Source organism: Heterocephalus glaber, unplaced genomic scaffold, assembly GCF_053883595.1.
Source record: "Heterocephalus glaber isolate CG9 unplaced genomic scaffold, H.glaber_assembly_v1.0 deba00001481, whole genome shotgun sequence".
Lineage (NCBI taxonomy): Eukaryota > Metazoa > Chordata > Mammalia > Rodentia > Bathyergidae > Heterocephalus > Heterocephalus glaber.
In genome coordinates, this window is record NW_028258317.1 from 14334620 (window position 1) to 14354289 (window position 19670).

General features: G+C 49.0%; 1 protein-coding gene across 4 annotated transcripts in view; it reads left to right on the forward strand.

The window, feature by feature from the left end:
• The window catches only part of Shb (SH2 domain containing adaptor protein B), a 126139-nt gene that overhangs the window by 33229 nt on the left and 73240 nt on the right, over positions 1-19670 (forward strand). For all 4 annotated transcript variants that reach the window (XM_004864981.4, XM_021244509.2, XM_087183651.1 and 1 more), the window contains exon 2: positions 9270-9390. In XM_004864981.4, the coding sequence (XP_004865038.2) occupies positions 9270-9390 (121 nt within the window). The remainder of the gene's footprint in view (positions 1-9269; positions 9391-19670) is intronic.

Sequence of the window (19670 nt, forward strand, 5' to 3'; positions counted from 1 at the left end):
GTTTCTCAACCTGTGATTGCATATGAGAGTTTGTCGAGACCTAACCACTGGAGGATACAAGAGGACAGCATTATTTTTTTAAAAAGTAAATCAGCATTTATTGAGCATCTGCTATTAAGCTGAATGCAATTGGGAACCCTCAAGTCCAGTGGTAGTAGTTGTGGCCAGTGCTGCATGTCCTCAATAAAAAGAAAGTGACTATTGGGGGAGGGTGGCTGTTTAGAGCTGCTTGTGCTTAATGATGCCCTGGCATGCTTTGCAGCTCCAAGTAGATGTGCGTGAATTATCCTAATGGGCTCCATTCAGAGAGAAATGACCCTTCACTTAGTGCACACTGCGCTGCCGCCGGTGCTTATTGAAATGCACTGTGTGCCTGTGTGCTACGTCAGGCACCACAGCCTCTTCTGTCATCTCAACTCCAACCCAGAAATCCTTGCTGGAGGCTGAAGGGACAGGCTCTCCTCAGTGATTCTGCTTACTCCCAGATCCTGAAGGGGCATAGATGCCTGCTTTCCAAAGGTTCTGTCTGGCATAGGAAATGCCCTAGGCCATGCTGTTTTGCTGTGCACACTTTTCCTGTGAGCACACTGGGAGTCATTCTTACTGTCCGGGGCCTTCTCTCCTGTGAGAACGCCCATGGGCATTCCAGGTCTTTCCTTGGGAGGAGAACGGTGGGTCATGCCTATTATGGATGGAAAAATCCCTTGAATTAGGCTGTCTGAGCCCTGTTTTGGAAGCAAGCAAGCTGTAAGTACGTAGGTCAAGTGACTTCAGGTCTCTCATGCTGGGGATTTGTTGGGAGTCCAGTTGTGTCCCTGTCTACTTAGAAGCCTCTGTTAGCTCCTGGTTGATGTGGTGTCCAGGTAACCTTGGCAAGACCTATTAGTACTCAGACCACTGTAGAACTATTCCAGCACCTGTGTCCTTTGTCCTGACTGTTGCAGTCCCCTTCCCTCACAGCTCTGCAGGACGATGGAGAACCTGCTCTTGCTTTTCTGGACCATCTGAGCATTTTCTAAGCAGAAGCCCCATGTCCCTAGAGGAGCACTTGTTCTGCCTGGAAGCCTGGGAGAAAGGACTATTCTGGGAGGCTGTGCAGGGTGATAGAGGTGACAGGGGAGAGCAAGGGAAATTCCTGGGGGCCACCACCTGTAGAGAGCTGCTTGCAGCAATGGGTGGTGGTCTTTGCAAGAAGGAGGGGAGCAATTGTAGGTTTCCCTGAAAGTTGTAAGGATGATTTTAAGCAAAAAATGAGATAGCTGTAGAAACAGTGTGGACCTGGGACTTAGGAAACCTGGGTTTGGTTACCCGTTTCTGGCATTAACTTGGCTAAGTTCAGGGCCCTCCTCCCCACAGTGGATTCAGGGTTTTCAGACTCTGGGCAGTGGCCCTTTTTACTCAGCAGTACATGCTAGGGTTCCACGTAAAGTTTCCTTTAAACAAATCCTGTGCACAACAAGTTTGAGACCCAGCTGACTAAACCACCTCCCACAGGTCCTTTCAGTAGTGATAACAGACCGCTGGGTGTTTCTGTCCTTAGGAGAGATGCACTGAATTCTCCGCTTGCAGGCCTTGGCTGAAAGCAGTTAAGAAATTCTAGGATTGAGCTATTTCTGAATTCAAAATAGAACTTCCCACTGCTTGAGAGATGCCGACAAGCCCATCCCTGCCACTTGACAGCAATCTTCTGTGGTAGAAAGGGCAGGGCCGGCCTCCTGCAGACCTACAGCCTGCTTCAGGGGGTCTAAACTGAAGACAGTGGGCTGGGGGATGGTGAGCAGGGCCAAGGAGCTGACAGAAGCTGTGATTTGGAATGTACTTTTTCCCGACAAGTTGGAGCCTGTGGGTGTCTGGGCCCACAGCTGTGGCCATGGGAGGGGCAGGACTAGAAAGAGCAGTGGTGATGGCTTTAAGCTCCCCTTACCTCCTGACTTGGGGCAGGTACTTGGCAGGTCTGTAAGGAGCATTTAGGATAGAACACTGACAGAAAGGCCAGGCAAAGTTATGGACGGTGGCAGCTGGGAGGCAGAGCTCAGCTCAACATAGGGAAAACTGCTTTAATAATGATGAGAGTTCCAAGTGACAGCCTCCACGTTCTGAACTCCTTGCTGCTGGGGGAGCATGGTCAGAACACTTGGCAGGGACTCTCCTGCTGGGAAAAAGGAGGCTCGAGGCTTGAAGTGACTCTGCAGGGCTGAATCAGACCTTAGATGGAAGAAAGGGAGCCCAGCCCAAGTGGAAAGAGTACCCTCCATCCTCTGATTGCTAGGCGCTGTGGCTGAGTTTGTAAATGCAGTTAATTAATCTTTCCCAAATTAATTTCTTTACCATGTCAGAAATGATTTATTGGCACTCCTATAAGGGGAGTTGCCCTATGGTGGCCAAAGACCAGGAGATTGAGGTGAGCCAGAGGCAGATGCTGTCACATCTAGTTCTGTGAACCCCTCTGAGCCTTGGACACTGGCTGTAAGACCACACTGCTGTCTCCCAGTGCACAGACAGGGGTGTCTTTGAGAGTCCTGGAATGTTCACTGCCAGTTGCCAGGTGCCTCTCCAAATAGGAGGTACAATAAGAGGGAGAAAGATCATTCATCCCATCTACCTTTGGGGCTGAGAGCTATGATAGCTGTTGTCATGCTTGATTATAGCCATTTCCTGTGATCACTGGGGTCCTGGTAGGGTTTTGTCTCACATCCTTGTCTTGTGATTCCTGGATTTCCAGCTTTTCGTGGCCAGAGACCCTGCCTTAAGGTGCTTAGGCACAGCTCTTAGTGGGTCCTGGGCACCCAAGGAGGTGCCTCTGCTTTGTAACCAGGACACATCCTGTTCTTCAGACACTACTGACACATCCCCAAAGCATCACATTATTTGCTTCTCACAGCATTCACATGAAGATGAGGAGCAGACCACTTTGCCCCCTCACAGGTGAACTGCCAAGGCTCAAAGACATGAAGCAGGGTGCCAGGCATTATCTAGAGTAAGTGTAGCAGAGCACCACTTGTTAGGACCATGCCCTGCTCAGCTGTATTCATTGTGCAAGGCCATCCCTGTTCTGTGATCTCCACAGACCCCTGTAGCTGCTGTAACAATGCCTGGCTACCATGAGGATTCTGAAGACAGCCACCCACCTAGACAGTCCTCCGAGCTAGACTTCTTGTACATGCTTAAGTCAAGTCTGGGCTCCACACTTGAGTAGCACTGAGAAAACACTGAGCACACAGGTGAGTGGCATCTAGTTTTCTGGCCTTCCATTCAGAGCAGGATCCCTAAAACCTCTGCTTGAACAGCCCAAGTGGCAGTAGCTCCCCTTCCCAGGCACCTTGTCCCTTTATTGGCTGTCAGATCTCCTTCCTGTGTTGCCAGGCTTGCCTCTGTACAGCTCTGGGTATGCACAGAACATCTGTCCATTGCCTCTTCCCTGAGCAGCCTCCTGACTATTGCAGGCGCTCTCCAGACCCCCAAGTCCCTGTTTCTTTAATGCCACCTCTCTGTTGGCATGGCAACAGAGCCTTCATCCTGTAGATATCAGGACTGCCAGGGCATGTGTCACCATGGATCCCAAAGGAGGATGAGAATTCTAGGCCTACCCAGCCCTCAAAGGGGGACAGTTACAGAGCCTACTGGCTGTAGCTGCCACATTTGGTCACCTTCAAGGACCCTTCCTGGCCCCCAGAGTAAGGAAGAGGACACTAGCTCCTGGATTTCAAGCTGACAGGCCAAGACAGAGCTCCAGGCCATTATTCCCAAGTGCTCCCCACCATCCCCAGCTGAATGGCAGTCCTGTCACAAACCACTTGGTATTCCTAGCCAGGTGAGTAGTGCACGATGAGTTGCAATGAAGTTAGCACTCTTGGTCATGCACCTACCTGCTGCCTCAGTAAAAAAAGCAAAGAGATAAGTGGCTCTAATGTGAGAGAGTTTGGTCTTAAGTGAACTTGGAGTTTATGATCTGCCTGTACTGTGTCTAACACTTTGTGGATATACATGATGGGGGGGGCACAACTTCCTCCATTATTAGACTTCCAAAGAGACCCATGATCTCAAAACTGTTAAGAAAACTAATGTGCAGTCTTAGTGATGAGTCAGTGAGAAAAATGACCGACTGGGACCATTGGGGACGTTCTCAGATATATTTGCATGCATTTTTTTCTTTGAAGCAGAAAGAAGTCAAGGGCTTGGCGAGAATCTGGGGACTCACAGGGTGCCACCTCCTCAATTCCCAGGAAGAGGGGAGCAGCATGGACACCCCTGCACAGGAAGCCTGTGGCTAAGCCAGGGTAGCCAGTTCCCACAGACAGCATTATACCGTGAGGTGACTATATGGCTTATGGTAGACAGTGATGGGGACAGCGTTTATCACTCACTCCTGGAAGGTGGCAGCTGCTCTCTCTGGCCCTTCTTTTTTAATGGATTCAAGGGCCCCGTGTTAGCAGGAACCTCCTTTGCCATTCTGCAGTGGTTTCTCTTGGCACTACCACTCCCTCCCAGAAGCTGGGAGATTGTCCTAGAGGGGTTTCCTGAAAGCCAAGCGGATGTAATCCAAAATGTCTGGAGCCCTTATGGTTCTCAGGACTGGGATCATTGTTAGCCGCCTGCTCCCCTCTGCTCTCTGCCTGCAGAGGCTGCATTGCTCAATCCAGGGCCAGCCTTCAGGGTTGCTTAGGAGGGAGCCCTTCCCTCCACACCTGAGAGATCCTGGAGAGGATGAAGGTGTGTGGGTCAGCTCTCACTCCCATTGACCCCCAGGCAGAAGGCAGGAAAGCTGCAGTTAACTTGACTTCTTGCTTGACTTTTAACTTTTGTTTGACTTTAATGAGCAGGTCTGAGAAGTAAGTAGCTGGGAAAAGTGAAATTCCAGAGTAATGTCTGGATACTTGTCTTCAGACTGGTGGGGGAAGGGGCTGGCACTAGCCTTTTGCTTCTCAAACTTTTTGATAAGAATCACCAGGGTTGCTAGTTAAATACACAGGTTATGGGGGCCAGGAGTCTTACTGTCTTAACAAGTCTTCCAGGCCATTCCTGTCTTCAGGCAAGTTTGGGGAATAGGCTATCTACTGTACCAGAAATAGCCTATGGAGGAGGAGTGCTTTTCAACATGTTTAGTTTTGCATTAATACATGAATAGATTCTCCTTGTTTGCACAATTTTTTGACATTGCAGTCCAACAAGCCTCCTTTGAATCTCCCCCAACTCCAGTCTTGCTCTCCTCCCTGAAGAAGGATTTAGTTTGGGGTGTGCTTCTACTCCTTTTCTTCAAATTAGAGATACAGATTTTTGTTTTACTTTTCATAAATAAATGTCATGTTGTATTTATTATCCTACAGTTACTTTCTTTTTATTCAAAACAGCATCTTGGAGAACTATGTCAGCACGTGTAGTTAGCACATTGTTTAACTTGCTGCAAAGTATTCCATAAGATGAAAGTAAAATGTTTTATTTAGCAGCTCCCCATTGATGGATATAGTGATGGTGTTGCAATTTCCCATTATTGCTTGATTCAGTGAGCATCTTTGTGCATATTTGGGAATAAATACTGAGAAGTGAAATTGCTGGATCAAAATATATGCATTTGGGGGTTTTAATGGACCCTGCCAAAAGTTACTTATCAAAGTGACTCTACCCACATACATGACCACCAAGAACCTTGAAGAGGCCCCAGTTCTCCATGAGAGTGACAGCTATCTCATAAAAGCAACTAAAACTCTTACCAGGCTAAATGCAAATATGGCCAAGTGGTAACACCCACCTTCCTTTAGCACTTCCCTTTGTGGGTGAACAGGAAGACTACTTCCTATCGCATAGCTAATCCCTCAGATAAAAACAACCAGGGCTCAAACTGCTGGAAGGGACCAAATTCCTCCTAACAGCATGTATAAAACAGAAAGAAGGCATAGAGAGCAACTGTTAGTCTGCAGCCAGCCCAGAGAGCTATTGTGGGGAGGCAGTGGATGTACTGGAGTCTAGATCCCTAGTGTGGGAGTCAGGAGGTGTGGGCTGGCCCTGAGGCTGTACGGCTGGCTTGCTGGGCAACTGTGACAAGGCCCTGTCCTTCTGGGTACAGGAGGCCATGTTTAAAACAAGGGGAGGCTAGAGCTGGTCTCTCCACAATTGTCAGCCTCACTGCTTCATTAGTCTGTGAAAGTTTTTCTAGGGATTTGGGCTGACCTGGGCTCTACAGTTTTGTTTGAAAGGAGGAAAAGGTGTTTGCCTGGGTTTAGAGTCTATCATAGGAAGCTGACACAGTAAAGCAAGAGGCAGCCCCCTTATTCCCTGTCCTGTTGCGTCTGCTCAGCTCCTTAGGAAGGTGGGATTAGTGGCCTGGGTTCCACCTCAGTTCTGCCTCTGCCCACCATGGCTGCAAGTAGCTATATTCTAGAAATCCAATCCACTATTAGTTCTTTGTAATCCAGCCCAAAATTCAAGAAAAGTTTGGTGTGCACCCAGGTGACCTGGCTTACAGAGAAGTCCTGGCTGGCTGCCTTTTGGTTAGATTTATAGGACTTGGCCTGCAACTGGAGCATTTTAAAGCAAAGTAAAAGCAATTCCAGCAGGAATCCATGCCTGTATCTGGGAAACTCAGAGGCAGCCTTCAAGCAAACCTCCTGCCCAGCTGCCTTGATTTATGGTGATACCAGGCGGCCTGGACAGTAGTTACACTGCCCAGTCCTTATGGCTGGGGCCTGTGATACTGCACATGGTGCCCTGGCTGACTGCCTACTCAACTCTACTAACACTTGGTTAAATTTTTACTCCCTACTAGGACATGATTTTTGCGTAAGGTTGGACAGTTGAGTGTAGTGTTTGCCAAGTTTCGGGTTACTCAAACTTCCAAGTCCCTTCCCTCCACCAATCTCACTTTGAAGTTGAAAAGCAAATTGATTAAATGTACATTTTAGGAACCTTCCAATTTGCTGCTTAAATGAACAGAATTCTAAACTTTTTTTTAAACGGAAGGATTTTCAACTGTCAGCAGGTATAACTGGAACCATATGTCAGCATAGAGCAGGAGCTTTTCCTGGTTTTAGGATTTGTAAATTCTTATTGAAATGGAAGTAAGCAGGGGAGGCAGCTGGAGGCTCAGGACAGCCTGAGCTCAGATCTCATTTTAATTAGAAAATATAGATAGCGCCTGCTAAATCACAGGCCTCCCGAAGCTCCTGTCCCAAGGTGAACAAAGATTTGGTTTATATCCTGCAAGCTTCTATGTTTGTAAATTACAGAACACTTCTATGAGGAGCCAGAATGCTGATTTCTAGGTTACTATGGTGACTGCAACTCCCCCCCCCTCCCGCCCCACAAACACATCCCTCATTCCCAGTGAATCTCCCAATGTCATTCGGTTTTCTTGGGGAAATACTTCTCTTCCTTATTGCAGACTAGATGTAGGATGTTCATGTTGGAAACAGTGAGGAAGTCTGGGTCAAGAAACTTAAGATCAGATGTCATCTACATCTCACAGCTATATCATTTTCTCCATTTGGACTTCTGGTCCCTTGATTTCAAAACCCTGCCCCTGATCTGAACCATTCTGTTTGATGGTGCTTCACATGTATAATTTTCTCCCTAATGTGTTTTGCAAATGGTAGAGTAGAAATATCAAATGAAAGACATCACCAGGCCAGGCTCTCTCCCACCCCTTTCTTTCCCGGGCTTAGTGTCATTTGAGCTCCTTGAGTCTCTAGAAAGGCTACGATTATAATGTCAGCATTTGGAAGCACCCGCTGGGACCCGGGAGCCTGACCCACAGCCCTGTGGGGGAGGAGGCAGCCATTTATATTCCCATGCTGGGTGCTGTAGGCTTGGGTCTTCCCTGGGGAGCATGCTCCTGTATGAGATGCAGGGATCACTGGGTGCCACACTTACTTCAGACCAGGGACAGAGCTGCTGCCTGCTGTCCCTCAGTGGGCATCACTTTCCGGCCAGTTGGCAGTCGTTTGTGGCCCCTGCCCGGGCTGCTGCTGTGAGCTGCCATTCTCCAGGCAGACAAAGAGAGATTTTCCCTTCCCCAGGGTTTACAGGCCCTACAAATGCCTTACATTCCAGGAGCTGGGATAGAGGGAGGCTCCTGTGGTTTCTAATTAAGCCCACAATTTAAATAACAATTCATATAACCCCAAGAGTGGAGGGAAATGTTAACCTACCCCCCTTCCCAGGAGAGGAGCTGGGTGGCCCTGGCAGAAAGGCAGATGCCGAGCACTTGCCCTTTGTTAGATGCATGATCAGAGGGCGAAGGGGCAGTTATTGTGCGAGCCTGTGGTGAAGCTGTTGTGTGGCAGGGGCACAGTTGGGTGTGTTCCTGCCCTTTGCTTTTGATGAGTGTGCTCTCATAAAGGTTAGAGATTTGGAAATGGGAGGAAAGTGCCTGTGTTCCCCCCAAAGGCTCTAGGAAGACTTAGGACTTTGCGTAGAACCCTAGATACACCCATTCTCCTGGGAGTCCCCTCCCCCTCCTACCTTCCCAGGTGACTCATCTTCCTCTGTCCTTAGTGAAACCTCTCTGGGGAGAGGGTTGGGCTGGGCTCCAGCACACCCCCCCCCCCCCCCCCCCCCCCGGTGAGGACACCAGAAAGGGCCAAGAAGAAGATCTGGCACCTCTCTGGTCTTCAGTACCTGAGTGTTGAGAAAGGAATCTTCATTTGGGTCTGTTGCCATAAGGCCTTTTCTGGCCCTGGCATCCATCTGTCAACCCCTGAGCTGCTTCTGTGTTTCCACTTGGCCTGTCTGGGGCCATAGTCTTTATAGTGTGTTGATCTCACCAAATTGTTGTCTAGTGACCCAAGGCTTGGTTGTGTTCCAGCTATGGGGAAAACGGAACGCTGAACGTAATCATCTCTGGATGAGCTCCTGTGTGCCCCAGCCAGCACCAGGGGCACGTCAGCATTTCTAGGCCTGGTGAACTCTCATTTCTAGCATTTCCTCCGTTTCTGTCGCACTACACTGAGTAACTCACATTCCCAAAATACACCCTCCAGGTTCGAACCTCTTCGCTGTGTGCCTGCGGTTCCCTCGGCCCAGATGCCCCCCTGTCTCACCACTCCGAGCGTGGAGCCAGCCAGGCCATGTGCACAGATGCAAGGGCCCTTAAGTCAGAGCACTGCCAGTGGGGGGCACCAGCTCCTATTCCTCTGTCCTCTTCCCTCCTTCCCTTCCCTCCTTGCTCCTCCACCTGAGGCAGGATTATTGTTAAGTGAAACAAAGCCTGGCTGTGAACAAAAGTGAAACACAAAAACCAAAGGTGGCCTCACATTCCACCCTCTTGCTACCTGCAGGTGACCATAGCCGATGACTACTCTGATCCCTTTGATGCCAAGAATGACCTCAAGAGCAAAGCAGGAAAGGGGGAGAGCACCGGCTACATGGAACCCTATGAGGCTCAAAGGATCATGACAGGTAAGTGGAGCAGCTGACAGTGTTTTTCAGTTCATTTTGTTGCCCTAACAGAATATTTGATACTGAAAGATTTATAAAGAGAGAGGGGTTATTTAGTTTAGGATTCTAAAGGCTGAGACATTCAAGATGAGCTAGCCACATCTGGCCAGGGCCTCAGGTTGTGTCTTAACACAGCAAGGGGAAGAAAAGCAGGAGGGCAAGCAGGTACACAGAAGAGGGGTGACCTTGCTTTATAACAGTCCACTCTGTGGTTACTAATCCAGCCCCACAGAATCAGGAGTTCCACGAAAAGTCATTAGTCTATTCACAAGTGCAGCACCCACTGAACTCCACCCCCTAATGCTGCTGCAGGAATTAATGAGCCCAGCAGGAGTTTTGTGGGGACCAGCCACATTTAAGCCTAGCACTAGAGGCTCCTAGCTCAGGAGGAGAGGAGGTGAAGGAGCAGGGCCTTTCCCAGGTGTCCCCAGTGGCCCCTGTAAGGGCAGGCTATGCTTTCCAGTAAGGTGGTTGTTGCGGGGCAGTGCTATGTTAAAGCTTCCCCATAGTTACCACTGTACATTTTACCTATATCAGGAAAAAACTGGCAGGGCACAAGTATAAGGGTACCATGTACAGTTAACCAAAGATAGTGCCCAGAAAGTAATGGAAAGGAAAAGGAAATGTTCTAGGGAAGTTTCTGGCTGAAAATACAACATGTAAGACATAAAACTTTACTTGGAAGCCAGGCATGATGGCACATGCCTGTAATCCCAGTACTCGGGAGGCTGAGGCAGGAGGATTGCTCAGCCTGGGCTACGTAGTGAGACCCTATCTCAAAAAGCACAAAAATAGGCCAGGGATGTACAAACACAAAAAACTGGTGCAGTGCCTGCCTGGCAAGCACAAGGTCCTGAGTTTGATTCCCAGTACCCAAAAATTAACCCCACAAAAATAAAATAAAAACTTTACTTGGAGCTTCCTAGCAGCCAAGGTAAAAGGAGAAATCAGGCCGGGTCACCTTTTCATTGACTAGTAAAAAGGGACAGAACCAAACATTAGTAGGGACAAAAGTATCCTTGGCCATGTACCCAGAAATCTTTGTCTTGAGGCTGGCAGCGGCTTATCTGGTTCTTAGGGCAGCTTTATAGGAAACATAGGCTTTCTCTTGGCTGTTTTCTCTTGGGCTTGGATGACAGAACTTTGTCAAAGCAATTGTGTGGGTCCCTGAAGATGTAGCTAGATGTACAGCCATCTGCAGGAAAATGCTTGGGTGTCTTTAAGGAGTGCACAGTTGTCAGCCATCTTGAGCACAGCCTCTCCATGGGGGTGGAAAGGTTACAGGCAGAGAAGCCCCTTCATGGTCCTCCTCACTCAGGAGCTGCAATAGTTCCCCTGACCCCATTCAAGGCGGGAATAAGAGCCACTCAGTGCCACAGCATATGAAAAAGTGACCAGGAATGGACTTGGAGCTTCTCTAGCTTTTGAGGCCCCTTGAATTAGTGCACTGTGTGTCTGGGAATTCCGGATGCAAATGTGTTTCCATGGTCTTCTTACTGTTTATTTGATGTTCACGTGTTTGTGTGCTTCCTCTTGAAGGAATTAGGAAAAGGGAAAGGGAGTGACAGGTTGTGAGCACTTAGTGTGTGCTGGAACCTTGCTGAGCGTTAATTCCTAGGGCTATGGAGACTGATCCAGGTTCCAGTCCAGGCCCTTTCTCTAGATCTCTGCCTCCTGCTCCTCCTGTTCATGGAGTGTGATCATGCGGCCTTCAGAGCACTTGGCCACTTGGAAAAGGGTAGGGCAGAGAAAGCTTGACTAGAGGGACTTAGGCCAGGCTTCTAAGGGGCCCAACCTCGTGCTCACTCCCATCTTTAATCCCTCAGCAAAGCAGCCTCAGTGGTGGGGTCTTCACCACAGGGTGTGCCCAGGCCCTATGGGACCCTGAGCCTCTGCCCTGCCCCATCACCTCCGGCAGACTGGGCCCTGCTCCACCTCTCTAGCTGGTAATGGTGGGAAACTGAGGGCCTGCCCTTTCCTGCAGTCCACCCAGTCTCAAATTCACCAGCTTTGGCCAGGGCTTGAAGGAGTTGCAATTACCAGACTGACCTAGGGACACTGGTACATTCAGAATGTCAGTGCAGAAAGGGCTCCTCTACAGCTTCTGAACACAACAGCCTCATTTTATAGATGGGGAAGCTGAGTCTAGGGAGGAAGAGACTTGCTTGCCTCAAGGACACACAGTGAGTTAGTGGCAGGATGCCAAGTGTGGCTGTGCTTTGCAGAGAAGACTTTGGGGTGGGATGATGAGGAAGGTAGAATTTTGTGTTGGATGCTAAGTATCCCAGATGTGAAGAAATGGCTGGAAGGACCCAAGGCTGGAGCCCCTGCAGGTACCAGGCTTCATGCTGGGCACTTTGGTACCCATGCTTACTGACCTTGGAAATGTTCCTGTAGAGGAGATGTTGTCCAGTTCTCTAAGCAAGGGAAAAGGAATCACCCCTTCCCCTTGTCACACAAGTGGAAGTTGATGGTGCAGTCTCTTGGACTTAGCAGCTCATTTGTCCCCCTCTGATATTGCTCTGTGTGTTTGTTTCCTCGTTTGGGGGTTGTGACCCAGTTGACTAACATTTTTTGTTTTTAAGAGTGTAGATGATTAAAAGCGATGTTTTCTAGCTGTGGTGCTCTTTCTGCAGCTCCCTGTGACTCAGGTTCCTTTGAGCTTGCTGTCACTGCAATGATTGGTAGTGGGGTGGACAAAGGCCAGGGGGAGCTGTCAGCGCCAGTGCTCCAGGAAGGGAGCTACTGGCCAAGTGGACCAAAGTGCACTGAGGACAGGGGTAGGGAGGGTGGGCAAGAGAGAGGATGACTGCAGAGCCGGGGTGGCACAGAAAAATTTAGTTTTAAGCTTTCAGCGTGACCCTTTTGGAGATTATGTGATGTTTTATATGTATGTATGCATGTGACTTCTAGGGCCAGAGCAGCATCTTCTGTCCCTCTGTGTGCCTGGATGGCAGGCCCATGGAGGAAGAGCCCAGGCTAGAGTCAAGCAGATCTGGAACAGCCACTTGTCACCCAGCGACCCAGAGGTCTCAGTTTCTACCTGCACAGCAGGAGCTTCATGGCAAGCAGCCAATAAGTGCATCCTGTTGCTTTTGATTACTAATGCTGTGTGACCATCACATAGTGCATTCTGTGCCTCTGGTTTTCCCTGTGCATGGAATGGTGGGTCCGTGATAATAACAGACATTAGAGGCAGCTGCCTAGTTTTCTAGTCGTTATTTACAGCACTTGATGTGAATTCTCCTTGGATCCTCACCATCCTACATCCTTTCAAGCATAGATCCCTTTTACCAACAGAGAAACCAAAGCTCAGAGAAGTTTAGTAATTAGCTTAAGGCAACCCAGGTAGTTAGTTGTGGGGCTGACTTCCTGGTATACAGCATCTGTCCAGCCCTGGTACACTGCAGCTTGGTTTGCAAATTCCCCAGCGCTGCCAGCTTGGACCCTGATTAACTGTGTCCCTTGGCTCCATGTGGCAGGTACATGAACTGGGCCCATCTCCAGGGCTATGGCTGAAAAGCAGGGCAGAGGGAGAAGTTTGCCTGTTTTCTCAGAGGCTTTTCCTACCCCCTTTCTCTGTTTTAGCTTACCTTCTCCACAGACTGTGTCACCTACAAGAATTCTGTTCTGGCTCCAAGATGGGTGTTCTGTTCTTCATGAACCTCAGAACTCAATTGTCCTGGGCCTCACCTTCCACCCAATCTCCTCTTTCTCCAGCAGTAGCTCCAGAGGTACTTCCTTAAAACCCTACAGTGCTGTGGAACCTAGTTGGAAAGCTAGGGACTGGATTGAAGCACTTCTTTTTGTAGGTGGGGAAACTGAAGCTCAAAAAAGTCATTATTTTAGAGATATTTTTTCAGTCCATTGATTAAATATGAAGTTGTCATTAAAGCAGTAAGTTGCTTATTCCTAGAGAGGGGATACCTTCCTGCTCAAGGTTGCCAGGCAAAGGCAAGATAGCCAGCAAGGAAATGATATGGCAGGCAATTGAGTCTCAGCTGGATGGTTCCTATAAGCAACCTGGGTTCTGCATTAATCCTGAACTCTGGGATGCCAGGATTCACTGTGACCTGCTTATCATGCATAGTGAGTGTCATACATCATTCAGGTCCCACCCTACCAAGGACCACTGGTGACCAACTCTGACTAGGAGGGATCTGGATAGGGCTGATGCTTCCTTTCTCGGTCATGCTGATAGTTCAGTCCTATTTCTTGTCCATCTTCCTTGGGACATCTCTTATGTTCTGGGCTTGGCCTCTTCTGTGCTCTATTGCCCGTCTAGGGCTCAATTTCCTCATGTTTAAATTAAAGAAAAAGAACTAGAGTATTCTGGGGTTTTCTTCCTGCCTCGGTGTCTATATATTTAGTGTCTCCAGGCCAAGCCTCCTGTTGAGCCAGTGGATCAGACTACTTCACAGCTCTTTTTTGTTTTCCTTTTCCCTGAGTCTCTGTCTCAGACTCAGTGTCTCCAGATGACATGGAGACCTGCTGATATGGTGGGAAGGGTGCTGGACTCATCAGGCCAACTTGGGTGCCTGTGGGTTAGGCTGTTTAACTTCTGCCGTAGGATTATCATAAAACTGGGCACATGCTGATGTGAGTCTCCTAAATGGAAGACCAGGTTTGCACACATGCTGAGATTATGGTTACAGGGACAGAGGGCCTGCTTGGTCCTTCATATGGTATTTCTTGCTGTTGAATTCTCTGGCCACTTGCCATAGGGTCCCCTACTCACCTTGGCATCCTTGACAAAGCAGCATGATATTGGAGCAGGTGAACCTCAGGTCCCCTGAAGTGCAGTTTGTTATAACAGGAATTCCAGGCCAGCCTTTGTTGCTTACTGGACCAAGACACCTGGATAGATACTATCAGTGTCCTCCAGGAACATCCTTGAAGCAGGAGAGGGCATGGGCTGGCATGGTCAGTGGCTAGGGCACTGAGATGAGTAGGTGAATCTAGGAGCCGAGAGGGAGTGACAGCTTCTGGTTTTGGCCATGGTGAGGTGGGGTGGTGAGAGTTGGGGATGGAGATGCAGGCAGGGAAGAGCATGAACAAAGCCTGGAGGTGGTGCAACCTTGTTGCTAAGAGGAAAGGCTGCAGATAAGAGGCTTGGGGTTCAAAAATGGCAGCTAGGGACCTGTGCAAGAGCATATAGAGATTGGCGGGGATCACCAAGCCTGTGTTTGCCCAAAACAAAAAATATTTTCTGCCTTGAGATCCTCATCTGTAGGGTATGGGCCGTGGGACATTTCAGAGGTAGTGGTGTAGATGCTGGTTGTTGGCTTTTGCAGAGAGCTTCCTTGCCCGTCAGGCACTGGTCCAAGGATCTGTCTCACTTAATCCTCATGATGAACCTGTGAAATGCAGGTGCTTTTCTGCCCCCATCTTGGGTTGAACACTGAGTCTCAGGAAGGTGAAGTAAGCTAAAACACACCCACAACCATTCCCTGGAGAGACTGAGGAAATAACCAGGCAGTTTAGTTGGTGAGGCTCCTTCTCAGGAGTGACTAAGCCTTCTCTCAGCATCCTTTATAAAATTATTAAAAGTGTCATCGCACAAGATGAGTCACTTAAGCATTAATTGAAAGCATTTTCACATAATTTTTAATATGTAAGCAATTACACATTAAAAAGTCCTTAGCATGTTTTTATTAAATCAACTTTATAGCATAATAAGAGGAAATTAAGAGAAAGTCGATTCACACGGAGCCCTGCTGCTCTGACGTGGTCATCTTCCTTGCCATCGGTTGCTTTCTGGCCTTCTTACCCAATGTGCTGGGAAAGGCACTGTCCAGATAAATGCCAGTCCACACCCTTGAAGTCAAGAACAGATAACCTTTCCTGTCTTTCTGTACTCTGGAGTGGCCTCCTCTTGTGGCAATGTACGTTTTGAGAGAATTGTTTTCCAGTTGTGGCCTCTGTGTTTCAAGTGAGCGGAAGCAGGAAATGTGTCTAGCCTTGACTATCCCTGGCTTGCTTTGTGACCCTGGGTAGGTTGCTTCCCTTCTCTGGCCTTCAGCACTCTCACCTGTTAAATCAGATTCTGCCTTTTTCACTGAGTTATGAGGATCCAGGGAAGTAATGGATGTGGGCTGACTTTGTAAACCCTTGAGTAAGCTCTCTGTGCTCACATTGGGCTTTTCTGGCTGCCCTTGGTAGGACTGTTCCCTGCCCCATCTACTCCACATGGCACCATGTCCTGTCCGCTGATGGGGAAGCACTGCCCCCTAGGAGCTCATACATGGCCCTCTGCTCTCAGGACAGGCAGGCCCCTGACTGCCAGCTCTGCAGGCTTTGCCTGTACTCTTGTCCAGTTTTGGACTAAAGTCCTGTGAGAACCATCAAAGTGCCCAGTGAAGGAGCCTGTGGGTCTTGGCTGGGTATCAAAGAGGCCATCCTTGGCCCTTACCTGTGATTTCCATGTGCTCTGTGTGTACTGTCACCTCTGCCCTGGTCCAGGCAGTGCTGGTGTCCTGGGTGCTGGAGAGCACAGGGCCCTGCCCACCCTACTCCACAGTGCTAGGATCCACTGCCAGAATTTCCACCCATCCTGCCTTGCGCTGCATAGCTCAACTCCCCCCGAGTGTCCCTGGGCCCTTTCTCATCCCTCTGTCTGTGGTACCTCTTAGCCTCTACCTGCCCCATGCTATGTCCTTGGCCATGCTATGTCCTATGTCCCATGTCCTTGGCCTGCCTGCCCTAGGTCACCTTAGTCTTCAGCCTCTGATGGTTACCACAGCTCTCCCCTGGCTGCAGGATACCAAGGTAGAACTGTCCTTCAAGGTTACTTCTTTCAGCCCAGCATACTCTTTTCTGCTGGAGGCCCAGAGTGGAGTGCACACTGGCCAACGTCACATAGCAGGAAGCTGCAGAGCAGGTCTCCTGACTTCTAACCTGGGGCTCCTAGGCCTTGTTTTGATGTAACTTCACATTCTGCAGCCTAGTGGACAGATGGCTTGGTCATGGACAGTGCAGAGTTCCCTGCTAGTCTGTGATTTACCAGAATGACTTACCTACTGAACAGGAAGGAGATAATTGAGTGTAAATAGATTTTGTATTAGTCACCTGATGACTTTCCTGTCTTGAGAAACAGTAGGGCCTACATACCCGCCCAGCAGTGCTTGCCTGCCAAGTTGCAGGGCGGGGAGGGGAGTGGGAAGCTGGGTTTCCATGGTCCCAGGGGAGGGCACTGGGAGTCACATCCTCTTCTCTTGCTCCACATGCCCCTCTGCCCTGGGACCCTTGACAGGAGAATGTCCAAAGTTTCAGGAAAGTTGCAGCAAGACTTTGAATAGGCTCAGGACAGCAGTCAGTTATAGCGCATTACCACAGGGCTGGAGGCACTCTGCCCTCCAGGACGGGGTTGACCACTCAATATACACAGTGTAAAACAAACCAAAAGAGGCCAGGCCTGGTGGCACATGCCTGTAATCCTGGAGGATGAAGCAGGAGACTTATGTAAGTTTGAGGCCATTCTGGGCTATGTAGCAAGACTCTGTCTCAAGAAAAAAAATTTAAAAAGAATAAATAAAATGGGCCAAGAAAAATGACACTGGAAAGAGAGTCTGGAATGGAAAGGCAGAGGAAGGATGGTCTGGGATTGAACCCCAGGGCACCTGTATAGAGAGGGTGGCATTTGAATGAAGCCACTTTCCAACAAGGCCTCTGTGGCCACTTAGCTTTCATTTTCACCTTTCACTCCTCACTCAGTTTTGTTCCTTAAGATTTATCATTATTGGGCCAGGGATTTAGTTCAGTGGTTTCACCACCTGCTGCACAAGTGCAAGGACTCCAGTTCAATCCCTGGTACCAAAAAAAAAAAAAAAAAAAGATTTATCATTATTTAGCATACCACATATATTACTTACATTTTATCTTGTTTATGGTCTGTATTACCCCTGAGATGTGGGCGTCACAAGGGTGGAGCTATCTGTTTTGTTCCTTGCTGGAACCTTAGTACCTGAAGCAGTGCCTGGCACAAAGTAGGTGCTCAATAGCAAATATTGGCTGAATGAATGAGCATGTTAATCCACTCCAGGGGGACAAGGGTGCTCTACAGAGTGCTGGGTCACTTTCAGGAGCCCAGAGACCTCCTGTCATCTGCTAAAGAGCTCCATGTCTGCAAAGTCTGAGTTTAGCTGTTTGCCATATGGGGGAGGAGCTGGCTCTGGCCTCTGGGTGGGAGTAGGTGGGAATTGAGCAGAAGACCAGTTGTCTCTATAGCTGACAGGCTGAATGGGAAAGTCTGGTTGTGCCTCTACTGCGAACTCCTTGAAGGAAGGGACTGGCTGTAACCCACTTTCATTTCTTCTCAGGTCCTAAAAGATATTTACTGATTTACTGATTGAATGAATGAATACTAGAATCCCCAGTAACTCAATTCTCAGATACTACAGCTCCAGGTGACTGAGCCTTTCTCTCAGAGCAGAGACGAGACTTGTCACAGGGTATGACCACTTTTAGCAGTAGAGTGGTCTTCTGCATAGTGAGCTTAAGGCCAGCTTGAACTACATAGTGAGACCTTGTCTCAAAAAAAAAAGGAAGACAGGTCTTGGTGCTGTCTTCTAGGAATACAAGCTGGCCTTGCACAGTGGCTGGTAGCCATATCCACTTTGTTCTTGGTCTGCATGGAGGAGCAGACTGAAGTTCACCATGGACTGTCCCCTATGCTGCTGCCACCCATTCTCATGTGTGACTTCCCTGGCCCCTTTGCCAGCAGCAGTGAGAGAAATGAAGACTCTAGCCAAGGTAGATTAAAGAACAGGAATGTAGAATAGGGGAGCTCATCTCCCCACAGTGCCCAGCCCTGTGTTTCAAAATGCCCAAGAGACACGCAGGTGCAGGTGCAGAAACTGAAGGAACTACCTCAGGGACTCAGGTTGATGGCAGTGAAGCTCCTTTCCCCACTGGAGCTCCCTGTGGGCAGACACACTGCAGTAGCGTGACCCACTGAGGAAGTTATTTAGGAAGACGAGTCTGCCTGGGTGTGGAGAATGGATTACAGCAGCGAGGATTGAGCAAGCAGGGAGACTGGTTCTGTGGCTCTATGGCTGCTGCAGTCATCTAGGCCACAGAATTGAGGAGGAAGCAGTGGCTGTGGGGTGCTGCAGGGAAGGTGGGGCAGGTGGGAGAGCTTGCCAAGCCATTGGAGTACAGTTCCAAGAGAGAGGAGGAAGCTGGGCTGGTGCTCTGGTGGGATCTTTGGAGAATGAGAGAATGGCAGGTTAATTACCCCTGGGGACTGTCCTTTCTGGGGCGGGGGGGGGGGGGTGCTTCCTGGGAGAAGCCAGTGAGTTCAGGTGTAGACAGCTTTGGGGCCTGAGAGATTAGAATCATTGATGTTTTGCAGAAGGTGCTAGAGTCGGGGGAGAAGTAGGCAAAGTGTCCCAGGGCTCTGGGTCACCCTGAGAGAATCAAGCCCCTGTTTGAGGAAAGGGGCTGGTCTGCAGGCTACAGTTCTGACTCCACTGAAGCCTGAATAAGGAGGTTCAGTGCCTGCCCACACCCTGTTATTTGACTAATTAATTAGTTAAGTATGGCTTAGGCTAGCTTTCTGAAAACTTACAGACATAGCAGAGGTCTATATTTAAAGGGCGCCTTTTATAGATTAGGCCAGGAATCCCCCTAAGGCTCTGGGAAGAAGTGTGATTATTTCCATTTTGCAGATGACAAAGCTGAGTCATAGTGACCTACTAGAACTCCTTCTAGGCCCCTGGTCTCCTCTTGGGGTTTCTGCCTGGTGGTGTGAGGGAGCGATGCTAAGTAGAACAGGTCTGGTGTTTTAAGTCAAGTCTTTCCTTGTAGGCAGTGGAGTGGCAGGTGCCTCAGGTTCGGTTCTCTCCTTCTCCCTGAGAATCTTGCCTTTCAACTCCTACAGCTGGCCCGGCCCCTATATGTCATTGTGGCACTGCCTCTGGTCCTTCTCTGAAAGGAGCAACCTGAACCTAAATACATAATACACTCCCTCTTCTCTCTGTCTCCTGGTACATAGCTTGTAATCAGACCCTGGCACCTAAGAAGTGATGTGCTGAGAGGGATCCTCCCAGGGCCTGAGCCTCATTGTTTGTCCTCTCAGTTCTCCCTGCCAGTCCTTCATACTGTTCATGCACTTAACATGTCTCCTCCTTTTATTGTTTTATTTTTATTTTTGTGGTACAAGGGATTGAACCCAGGGCCTTAGCACTGAACTATATTCCCAGATCTTTTACTTTATTTTGAGACCGCATCTCACTAAGTTG